This window comes from Poecilia formosa, unplaced genomic scaffold (genome assembly GCF_000485575.1).
Source record: "Poecilia formosa unplaced genomic scaffold, Poecilia_formosa-5.1.2 Scaffold383, whole genome shotgun sequence".
In the NCBI taxonomy this organism is placed as follows: domain Eukaryota; kingdom Metazoa; phylum Chordata; class Actinopteri; order Cyprinodontiformes; family Poeciliidae; genus Poecilia; species Poecilia formosa.
The window spans coordinates 286,993-297,885 of NW_006800322.1; the positions used below are offsets into that span (position 1 = coordinate 286,993).

Sequence of the window (10,893 nt, forward strand, 5' to 3'; positions counted from 1 at the left end):
TATATATATATCTGCAACGGCAGTTAAAGGTCCTTCTACTAATCAGTGCTGAATGCACAGCAGACATTTCTAATTTTAGTCTATCACATAAAATACTAAACAACGCTGCAGTTTGTGGTTATAATGTTATGACAGTGACATGGTTACTTTTGCAAGACTCTGGAAATATTATAAATACAAAATACGCAGAACGAAAAAATTATTGAAACAATTTAGTTTCTATTCTTCATACGTAAGGAGGAAGTAACACTAGAATCACCTGATGGCTGGAGGAAGGCGTGGCTTCGCTGGCTGGAGTTTAGTTCTCAGCCTTTCTTTTTACTCTTTTACGTTTTTGTTCCTTTCAATATTATTAAACACAACTATCAGCCATCCAGGCTAATATTAACAACAACAAAAAACATTCAATTTGCTGAAGCAGTAAATTGAATGTAGATTGAATTTGCAGACATATTTTAGGATTATATCAGTAATCACTCACCAAAAGCCCCACCAGTTGCGCCATTTAACGCAACAACCTGGACACAACAGAGAAAACAAAGTGAAACGAGATTTAATCCAAAAGGTGGGTGAAACTGACAGCTGGGTGACCCACCATTAGTACCAGGCTGCTGGGGTTGGTCAGCATTAATGCTGGCTGAGCGCTCCATGGTCCTAACCATGAAAACATCCACGGAAACAGGCTACCAAAATGTCCCAGAGTCAACGTTCACCAACATTCTGAGTTTCAAAAAAACAACAGCAACACTGACTGACTTTGCTGACTTAGCTACTGTTTGTCCGAAAAACGTCAGAAGTTGTATGTTTCGTTTGAAAATGCTCCCCCAGAAACACAGCCAGGACCGTCTGTTCCTATGCCGCTGGAATACCGCAGCGCTGGGCCATGCGACTAATACAGAACACCGGCAAATTAATGTCAGATTAATTGGGGGCTTCAATTATGAATTTCCGTAATGTTATAATACAATAAATAAATCTGCGGAGCACTATACAAAGAACCGAGGTAACACATTTCAATTTAATGGATATTTTCTGCAATCCACAAAGGACTCCGAAATTTGCAGGGAAAACTATCACCAGAACCCCCTATCGAATGAATTATTATGTGATTTTAAGCTGGTTTAAATGGGTTGGTTTTCATGTCCCTGACCCAGCTTTGAGCATAGTTTATATTCAGTAGGGTTCTGGTTGGAACCATTACAGAAGTCAGATCTACTTTATTCATTCAAACTATTGTTTGGATGTCTGTTTGGGAATATCTAAACCTAAACTTTAGATTCAGAATACATTTTAAGGTATCCACTCAACCTTTATTCATAGAGTAAGGGCGCTGTGAAGTGTATGTGAAGGCATCATCGGGGAGCCGCCCCCTCCAGACGGGGTTTTGACGCCCCCTCTGGTGCAGCGCCCCTATGCGTTGCATGCGCTGCATACCCACTTTTTGCGCCACTGAGCATGATACATGAACTCCAAGTGCTACTGCAACATATTGGTAGGCTACATGTCTCGTGTTTTATCCAGTCCTAAAAGACTGAGATCTTGTGACTATGTGAAGGACATCACTAAACAGTGAGGTATCCAGCATTGTCTTGCTGGAGACCTCTTAAATTTGATTTGTGCATTATCCTGCTGGAAGTAGTCATCAAAACTACTTTCATGGAACTCTCTGGCCATGAAAGGGATGAACATGGTCCCCAACAAAACTTCACCAAGGAAATGAGGGGACTTTTCCTTTGTTGTACTGGTGGGGGTTCTTCCTGGTTGTTTGCTTTGATGAGTCAATAGTCAGTTGGAATTGGGTTTATCTAGAAAAAACAATCTGACAAACACATGTTGTTCATGTCAAATTCTGAGCTGACCATCTGAATGTTGCAGATGAAATTTAGACACATCTGTCCCAGCAACCTTTTCCCTCTCAGTTACTTTCCAGTACGCTGTCTCGTCACCACCAGACATTACCACAACATAACCACAAACAAAAACAACAACTTAAGAAACATTTAGAGACTTGACAGATGTTTGCAGTGGTGTTCAATCATTCACATAATAAAAATACAAAAATTTAACCTTAAAGTAAACAAACAAAAAACAAAAGCTAGTGATGGTTTGTAATGTCATGTATAGATTACCAGATGCCATATTACACTAAGGCCAAGATATTTAGAGACAACATCTGTTCCTTTATAATGAGACTCGGGATTCAGTCAGTGTATGTGCAGATAAGGTACGGTGTCTTGCCAAACTATTCATTTATAGCCTTTGAACTTTTTCAAATTTTGTCACATTAGAGCCGCAAACTTCAATGTACTTTACAGGGAATTTATAAAAAACAAAAAAAAAAACAAAAGAAAAACATAAAATAGAACATGACTATGGAAAGAAACAATAAATGGTATACAAAACATTTAACAAATATAAATCAGAAAGAGGCGGTGGTCTCTTTTATCACTCCCTTTTATTCTCATACCCCTAAAAAAATTATGTGCAACAAGACACAGTCAAGTCCACTGAAATGTCTGATTGCGCTATGACAAAATGTGAAAAAAGCCAAAGGATATGAGTAGTTTTGTGTTATGGTGTAAGGTAAACATTATAAACATTTATGCAAAAAAAAAAAAAAAAAAAAAAGCTCCAGTATTAAATTCAAAGAAATATAAAAAAAATATTATGTTTTTCTGAATTATTTCAGATTTTTGTCCACACAAAGTGAGGAGATCTTTTAAATCTGCATCAAAGTGAATATAAACATTTCTCCTCTGCCCATGCCTGGAGGGGCTGGGTGATGCATCTGATAAGAGTTTCTTATCATCGGCTGTGTGTATAAAACTCCTGCAGTCTCTCGGCTCCACAGAGCTGCATCTCAGAAATGGCTGTGGGTAAACTGTTCGCTCTGCTGGTTCTGCTCCAGTGCTCTGCAGGTGAGACACAAGATCATTCATTTTAAGGGTTCCTTCATTCCCAACATGTTGACAGCCTCACAAACTTCTTATTTGTGAGGTTGATATTATAAATATCTTTTCATTATTTAGTCAGTTTTTCAGGATGTCGGTGGCCACCTTAATGTTGTTTCTTGTGTTGTGTCATTAGGTGCACACCAATTTTTTGTCTACACCAAAATTTTGAATTCTTTATTCTGAGGTGACACTACTGTACATTTCTCCTTTATTTATTTCTTTTAGCTTTGATGGGGGCTGCAGTGAGGAGCTCCATCATTGGTGGGGGGGACGCCCCAAAGGGCAGGTGGCCTGGGTTGGTCTACCTTGACATCACCACAGACAGTGGGAAGAGAAAGTGGCACTGCAGTGGTTCAATTCTCAATCAGAAGTGGGTCATGACTGCTGGGCGCTGCTGGGATGAGTAAGTCTGGATGGAATTATTGAGTATTTTCTAATAATCTTCCACAATTATACAGCTGCTAGTGTAAATGTCTGAACCATAAATATGCTTTATATGGAGTTAATCAGAGGCTTTCACAAAATACATTTCCATCAGTTAATGTAGTTGATTAGAATGGATAGAAAACTGATACTAAGAATATTAGCAGTTGTGCTAACTTTGGCATATTTCGATGCTTATTATTGACATGTTTGTTAACATGCATTGTTGTAATTTCAATAAATAAAATGAAATGAAAGACTGACAGGACAAGGCTATTAAGAATAATTCAAAATATCCATAAATGAATACTTAAAATTTAATAACATTTTTAATTCACCCATAGTCTTAAGAGATAGGGACCCCACGAGTTTTTGAGGGTCTGGCTTTGTGCCTTTTACTAGATATTTTTTTGTGTGTGGTTTCGGGAACTGACGGTCTGAAGGGACATGTCTGACCCCGCTTCCTGCTGTCTGACCGTCACATCTAACCCTCCCTCGCTAAGACTGTGGGAGGGTCAACTGGATATTAATTACATATAAACAACAAACAGATGTTTGGTTGGTATTATTTCTACATTAGCTATCATGGAGATACCTTAAATGTATTTTTAATTTATTGATGTAATTAAGTTAAACATATTTACCTTACAACTGATAAGGTATATGTAATCGTGGTGTGTGCACAAGCAGCAGCATCATCTACTTTGGTCTTTTATGTAACATGAGTTATGTAATTCAAAATGTGTAGAATTGATTTTTCTCAATGTCCTGGCAGCTAAAATAAGAGAGATCTAATCATCTCGTTTTATCAAGACAGATAAAGGCAGTAAAGGAGAGTAAACGGATACTTGAGATGAAAAGTGTCATAAAGTGTTTGAGAGTTGGATTTACAGGGGATAAAAAAGAGGTGGTAATTTGATCTCCTTTGTCTGTTTTTGTGTGTTTCAGTGAACTGAGGACCAGGTGGGATCGAACAGGAGTCTGGGTCGGCACATATGAGCTGGGCATGCCATCTGAACGTTACATGGACGTAGACATTGTTGATCGTCTTCCTGAATTCAGGGTTGCTGGCAACGGCTTTGTCAATGACATTGCGCTGATAAGGTTAAAAAACCCTTTAGAATTCTCTAAGAACGTTGCTCCAGTGATCTTACCCAAAGAGGATGAAATCTTTGATTCTTCCTCCGAGTGTTGGATTGCAGGCTGGGGTAGTATTGGCAAAGGTGATTTTATTTTCCAATTGTTTACACTGTAAAATCACATAAGTAATGTTTTCAAAAATTTGCAATTGGAAATACTTTTTGAACCTTCTTATAATGAACAATTTTTCGACATTAAAAGTTACTTGAGTAAACACTCATCGTTGACATGAAGCCTACATGACTCTTTATGTGTTTCCATCCAGTTCCTCTGCCACAAACAAAAGCTGTTCAAGAGGTGCAGATTTCCATCTTGCCTCGGAAAGATTGTAAAGCTGCATATCCGACCATGACTGATACAATGTTGTGTGCAGGCGACCCCAAAGGGATAAAGAACCCCTGTGATGTGAGTTTCAGTATCTATGTGAACTGAGATGATGTTCTATTTCAATATCTGTGTAGACGTTTGTGTATGAAAGCAAAAACTTTAATTCAAATCATGCCAAGGCCTTCTTAATTTGATGATACTCTGTTGAGACACAAGACAAAACACACACAAACACACTCAGACAAAGTCGCATGAATGCAGTCAGCTGAAAAAGAGATAAATACAACAACAACCAAAAGGATGAATGCTTAACATAATTTAAAGTAAGAATAAAATAAGAACCAAATGCAAGAATAAAGTAAAGAAACAAAATCTAAGCAGAATATAAAAATAAACAAATGCATGGCTAAAATATGACATGGAAGAAACCCCTAAAAGCCCAAACAAGCACCGATCATGATACCAGCACTCCTAACTTAATCTAATATTTAATTAGATTTTCAAATGCTTCGTAAGAAAAATGGCAGAAACTATTCAAATTTGTTTTTATTAGTATCACTTACATTACATTTTATCAAATAATGACAAAAAACCAAGGTGTGGTGAGTTTTCATGATATAGCTGAATTAAAACATTGTCCTGCCAGAAATCTGTTCATGTGTTCTTGTTACTTGTACCCAGTCCGACTCGCTCAGCGTTTCATTCCTTCTTTTCAATGCACTGGGTTCATCCAGGAACTCAGACTTGTCCCTAACATCCAAATAAAACCAGGCAAACCTGATCAGTTTTGTCTCAGCTCCCCCTCAACACGTGTGCTTATGTACAATAACTACAATTTAATTATCACATAGTTTCAGAGCATTGTGCAATTCAATTGTATAAGCAGGCTCAGGGAATAAAACCTAACTTTAAGTTAAATCTGCTTCTCCACAGGGTGACTATGGCGACCCGCTCATGTGCCGAACAGCCAGAGGCTTTGTGCAGGTGGGAATCATGAGTTATGGGAGTCCGAAAGGTTGTGAGGTCCCAGGCGTTCCTAGCATCTACACACAAGTCTCCAGCTTTATGGGCTACATCAAAAGTCGCATGGAGCAACTCGACAAAGAATTCGCCTCTGACTAATGTTCCCAGAAGTCAGAGGAAGTCGAAGGCTTCCCTAACCAGCAGAGTTGCTGCCTTTCTCAGCTTGTCTCCTTATCCAGTCAACCCTTACTGCTCTCTCTCTCTCCCTGTCAAACATTTAATCACATTGCATTAAAACTTTGAAGCATCACTTTTGTTGTCTGTTTGTGTTTATTTCATAAACTAATGTTGTCTGCAGCTCAATGAAAAAAAAAAAAAACATTAACCAGCTTAAAAATTTAAAATAAAGACTTCCCTAAGCAAACTACTCCACAATTATGCTACTTAGTAGTGCTTGAATAACTATCATTTCATTTGTTGCAATAGACACTTTAGGTTTTTGTTTTGGTGCAGTTTTCAACTACATAGTTACTGCTCACAAAAACTGCTTCAAATATTGGCAGCTTGCAGCTGAAGTTTACTCCAGCTAGAACTGCAGCTGACGGAAATCCATCTGTCCACTCTGGTACGATGTGCACTGGTTTACTCTGAGCAACACAGGCAGGATGATACCACACTGTGACAGTTTTCTATTTCTAGGTGATTTTAATATTCATGCTTAGTGCTTAAATACACCCCTGACTATTGACTTTTTAAACCTTACAGACTCTTTTAATCCTGGTCAGGCAGTTAAAGCCCCAACACATGAATGTGAATATATAATACTCTGGCTTTTGTGTTGTGTAGTGCTCTGTCTCTTTGTGATATTAAAATCTGTGCTGTTCACTTCTCAGACTGTATCCCAGTCGTATTTGAACTCTCTCTTACCTGACCACCTATGACTTACTCTCTCTGATTAGTTCAGCTTTCTTAGAAATTCTACACTTTTCTAGAACTTAGACAAATAAAAGGAGATTCTCTGATAATTATCAGAAGACTATTATACCAGCAAAAACAAAGTACAGAGGCTTGTAAAAGTATTCACAACTCTTGAACTTTTCCATATTTCGTCACATTACGACCACAAACATAAATATATTTCATTAGAACTTTATGTGAAAAACCAACACAACATGTCATACAATTAAGTAGAAAGAAATGTATACATGACTCAAAACATGTTTTACAAGCAAATCCCTTAAAGATACAGAGTGCAAAAGTATTCAGCCCCTTGTGTCAACACTTTGTGGAACCACCTTTCACTACATTTACAGCTGCTAGTCTTTAGGGTTTATGCATCTAGTGACTGAGTTTTTTTCCCCATTCTTCTTAGTAAAGCAGCTCAAACTCAATCAGATTAGATGGAGAGTTTGTGAACAGCAGTTTTAAAATTTTCCCACAGATTCTGGGTTTAAGTCTGGACTTTGACTGGGCCATTCTAACACACGAGTGTGGTTTGTTTTAAACCATTCTATTGTAGCCTGGTTTATGTTCAGGGTGTTTGTCCTGATGGAAGCTGAAGCTCTGCCCCGCTCTCCAGTCTTTTTCAGACTTCCCTGATCCTGCTGAAGAGAAGCACCCCAGAGCATGATGCTGCCACCACCATGTTTAAAGGTGGAGATGGAGTGTTCAGAGTGACGAATGTTTTGCATTTTGGTTAAAAAGTTTAATTTTGTTCTGATCTGACCAGAGCTCCTTCTCCCACGTTTGCTGGCTTCTGGCAAACTGCAAACAGGACTGTGGACAGGTTCCCCCTCTGAGCTGTGGATCATCTGGTCCAGATTAACAATGAGCCTCTTGGCTGCATCTCTGATCAGAGCTCTGCTTGTTCAACTGAAGTTTAGGTGGACAGCCTCGACTTGGGCTAATATTAACATTTAACACATTAAACTCAGTTCTGATTTAATGTGTTAAATTAGAACAGGAGTGTCCAAAGTCGGTCCTCGAGGGCCAACACCCTGCATGTTTTAGTTCTCTCCCTGGTTTAGCACATCTGCATCAAATGATGGCTCGTTAGAAGGCCTAAAGAGAACATTGACTTGCTGAGGAGGTTGTTACTACGACTACGGAGAGAGCCTGACATTTGTTATGGTTTATTTTTGGTCAACTTTGGATTTTTTTTTTTTTTTTTTTTTGTATTTTTGTAAGTTTGCATTTCATCTTTTTTTTCATTAAATATTTAAAAATCTGCCTACCACTGCATTTGGGTCCAAACACACATCATGACGCTCTGCCTATGCATGGAGGGGCTGGGTGATGCATCTGATAAGAGTTTCTCATCATTGGCTGTGTGTATGAAACTCCTGCAGACACACAGCTGCATCTCAGCCATGGCTGTGGGTAAACTGCTCGCTCTGCTGGTTCAGCTCCAGTGCTCTGCAGGTGAGACACGAGATCATTTTACATAGAACAAAATGCGTGATAAAAAAAATAAGAGATATCCTGACTGTCCATGCTTCTTGTGTTGCGTAAATAACTTTATCAATTGAGTTCACACGACTGTGATATTAAAATGGAATAAACAATATTTACACCAAAATGATAAACTAGATATTTTAGCCTCATGATAAGCATGAAGATAAACACTACTGTACATTTCTCCTTTATTTATTTCTTTTAGCTTTGATGGGGGCTGCAGTGAGGAGCTCCATCATTGGTGGGGGAGACGCCCCAAAGGGCAGGTGGCCTGGGTTGGTCTACCTTGACATCACCACAGACAGTGGGAAGAGAAAGTGGCACTGCAGTGGTTCAATTCTCAATCAGAAGTGGGTCATGACTGCTGGGCGCTGCTGGGATGAGTAAGTCTGAATACAGAACTCTTCATTTTCTGATAATCTTCCACAATTATACAGCTGCTAGTGTAAATGTCTGAACCATTAATATGCTTTATATGGAGTTAATCAGAGGCTTTCACAAAATACATTCTCTTAATGTAGTTAATTGGGTAGAAAACTGATATTATCAAATACTATGAAAGTATGAGCTTATTGTAAAAATATTAAACATAATATCTATAAATAAGGGAGAGCTGGTTGCCTTCTTTTGTCAAGACAGTTAAGGCAGTAAAGGAGAGTGAACAGATCCTTGAGATGAAAAGTGTCATAAAGTGTTTGAGAGTTGGATTTACAGGGGATAAAAAAGAGGTGGTAATTTGGTCTCCTTTGTCTGTTTTTGGTGCTTCAGTGAACTGAGGACCAGGTGGGATCGAACAAGAGTCTGGGTCGGCACATATGAGCTGGACAAGCCATCTGAACGTTACATGGATGTAGACTTTGTTTATCGTAAAACTGAGTTCAGGGTTACTGTCAATGGCTTCATCAATGACATCTCCCTCATAAGGTTAAAAAACCCTTTAGACTTCTCTAAGACCGTTGCTCCAGTGATCTTACCCAGCGAGGATGACACCTTCAATTCTTCCTCTGAGTGTTGGATCGCGGGCTGGTGGAGAAAAAACAATAGTAGTACGTTTTTCACACACACACACACACACACACACACACACACACACACACACACACATTAAGGGTGAACTTTATGTGTTATCACAATATATTATGGTAATATTATGATGGCGATAAAAGTGACAATAAGACCTATTTATTCTCTTTTAGGCAACCTTTATGGCTGTCACAGCGTGGCTCTTGAAAATCAAACCTTTTGTAATACACTTCTACAGTCACAAAATGAAGTGTTATTTATATCAGACTGCAGAAAGTAACTTCATTTCATGATTTTCAAACAAATTAATATTTATGGATGCTTTAGTTACGCAAACAGTAGAGAAACTAGTAAAACTAACAATCCTGACAACATGGACAGTTTTAGGGGGTTTCAAACATGACCAGTTGGAATTTATCGTAACAACAATAAATTGGAATTCTTAGATAAATCTAAATAAATCCATGAAATTTATCGCAATAAATGAGCAGTGCATTAAATGTCCAACCCTGTGACACACATTATATACAGTAGGTGCATATTCAGAGATCTGTTTCCTCACCTGTATCTCTCTCTGTGCCCATGTAGCCTGGGGAGAGAAATCATTGACTCTACAGGAGATGAAGGTTCGAATTGTGTCTCAGACTAGATGTAAAGTTGCATTTCCAGACCTGAGTGATAACATGCTGTGTGCAGGTGGTCCTGCTGGAGGAAAATATTCCTGCAACGTGAGTTTCAGCATTTATATAAAAGCTAACATGCAGAACGTCAGTCTGATCTAAAATGCAGCGAATGAGGTTATGTGGAGAACATCCACAAATTTTACAGATTAAGTCAAACAGTTTCGTTGTGAAAAAATAAAACCATCTGCTAAAAATATATAAGCTTTTTCTTTTTCCCCCCCGACTGCATTACTTTCAAGTTTCAGTGTCAGCCAGTGTGCGACTCAGAACCACACAAACAAACTAACATTATCACAGTGTGTCATTTTTCAGCATCCACCAGGAGACCATGGCAGCCCGCTCATGTGCCGAACAGCCAGAGGCTTTGTGCAGGTGGGAATCATGAGCTTTCGCAGTCCAGATGATTGTCGTACCCCAGTTCGCTTTGGAATCTACACACAAGTCTCCAGCTTTATGACCTTCATCAAGACATTCACTTTTTTTGGCTAATATTTCAAGAAGCAAGTCAAAATATCTGAACTATATCAACTCCTACATCTAATTTGTATACCTTCATCAGCTTGTCTCCTTATTCCAATCAAACCTTCCAGTTTATTCACTCTTCCTCACCCAGAAATGCAACTCAGTAAAAAGAAATAGTTTTAGTATTTCTATTCAAAAAGTGAAATTAATGTAATGCAAGTTTACTAATATGATAGTGGCCTTGCAGAAAGTTACGGACACCCTCCATAAGGTATTGCTAAAAAAAAATAATAAAAAAAGAGTCTTTCCACAAAGACGTTTTTACAACTATTTAGAAAAATTGTGGTAGAAAAATGTGAGGCAGCAACAGAAATAATGGCAGGCTTGACAGAATTGTGATTGTTGATGTATTTGTAGGGTCCATTTAACCCCACAGAGTTCTGGGCAACAAGGTGAAGTAAGTC

At 38.5% G+C, this 10,893-nt stretch overlaps 3 protein-coding genes across 6 annotated transcripts in view; 2 read left to right on the forward strand and 1 right to left on the reverse strand.

Moving 5' to 3' along the window:
* The window catches only part of cln3 (CLN3 lysosomal/endosomal transmembrane protein, battenin), an 11,762-nt gene extending 10,893 nt beyond the window's left edge, over positions 1 to 869 (reverse strand). The window contains exons 1-2 of the mRNA XM_007575618.2: positions 596 to 869; positions 482 to 518 (exon numbers count right to left, since the gene is read on the reverse strand). Of these exons, the coding sequence (XP_007575680.1) occupies positions 482 to 518; positions 596 to 662 (104 nt within the window). The 5' untranslated portion in view covers positions 663 to 869. The remainder of the gene's footprint in view (positions 1 to 481; positions 519 to 595) is intronic.
* Positions 870 to 2,813: 1,944 nt separating this feature from the next.
* On the forward strand, positions 2,814 to 6,117 carry LOC103154366 (brain-specific serine protease 4-like). Its single transcript, XM_007575620.2, has 5 exons — positions 2,814 to 2,918; positions 3,180 to 3,357; positions 4,326 to 4,600; positions 4,783 to 4,922; positions 5,778 to 6,117. Exons 1-5 carry the CDS (start codon positions 2,867 to 2,869, stop codon positions 5,964 to 5,966), a joined length of 834 nt encoding a protein of 277 aa, XP_007575682.1. The 5' UTR covers positions 2,814 to 2,866; the 3' UTR covers positions 5,967 to 6,117.
* A 1,902-nt stretch (positions 6,118 to 8,019) lies between these two features.
* Positions 8,020 to 10,736, forward strand: LOC103154381 (tryptase-2-like). Of its 4 annotated transcripts, none has more exons than XM_007575643.2 (5): positions 8,020 to 8,228; positions 8,467 to 8,644; positions 9,030 to 9,307; positions 9,873 to 10,012; positions 10,265 to 10,736. In XM_007575643.2, the coding sequence occupies exons 1-5, from the start codon at positions 8,069 to 8,071 to the stop codon at positions 10,454 to 10,456; spliced, it is 948 nt and encodes a 315-aa protein (XP_007575705.1). In that variant the 5' UTR covers positions 8,020 to 8,068; the 3' UTR covers positions 10,457 to 10,736. The 4 variants fall into 4 exon arrangements, with proteins under 4 accessions (XP_007575705.1, XP_016518142.1, XP_016518141.1 ...); XM_016662656.1 differs by having other exon boundaries at positions 10,280 to 10,736; XM_016662655.1 differs by having other exon boundaries at positions 9,030 to 9,304.
* The last annotated feature ends 157 nt before the right edge of the window (positions 10,737 to 10,893 follow it).

What these genes read in the sequence shown, in the direction of transcription:
- LOC103154366 (XM_007575620.2), top strand. Translation starts at nt 2,867, where the DNA reads ATGGCTGTGGGTAAACTGTTCGCTCTGCTGGTTCTGCTCCAGTGCTCT. An exon ending in GCTGGGCGCTGCTGGGATGA is followed by an intron (nt 3,358 to 4,325) that starts GTAAGTCTGGAT and finishes TGTGTGTTTCAG; the next exon opens with TGAACTGAGGACCAGGTGGG. An exon ending in GGATAAAGAACCCCTGTGAT is followed by an intron (nt 4,923 to 5,777) that starts GTGAGTTTCAGT and finishes GCTTCTCCACAG; the next exon opens with GGTGACTATGGCGACCCGCT.
- LOC103154381 (XM_007575643.2), top strand. Translation starts at nt 8,069, where the DNA reads ATGACGCTCTGCCTATGCATGGAGGGGCTGGGTGATGCATCTGATAAG. An exon ending in TCAGCTCCAGTGCTCTGCAG is followed by an intron (nt 8,229 to 8,466) that starts GTGAGACACGAG and finishes TATTTCTTTTAG; the next exon opens with CTTTGATGGGGGCTGCAGTG. An exon ending in GTGGAGAAAAAACAATAGTA is followed by an intron (nt 9,308 to 9,872) that starts GTACGTTTTTCA and finishes GTGCCCATGTAG; the next exon opens with CCTGGGGAGAGAAATCATTG.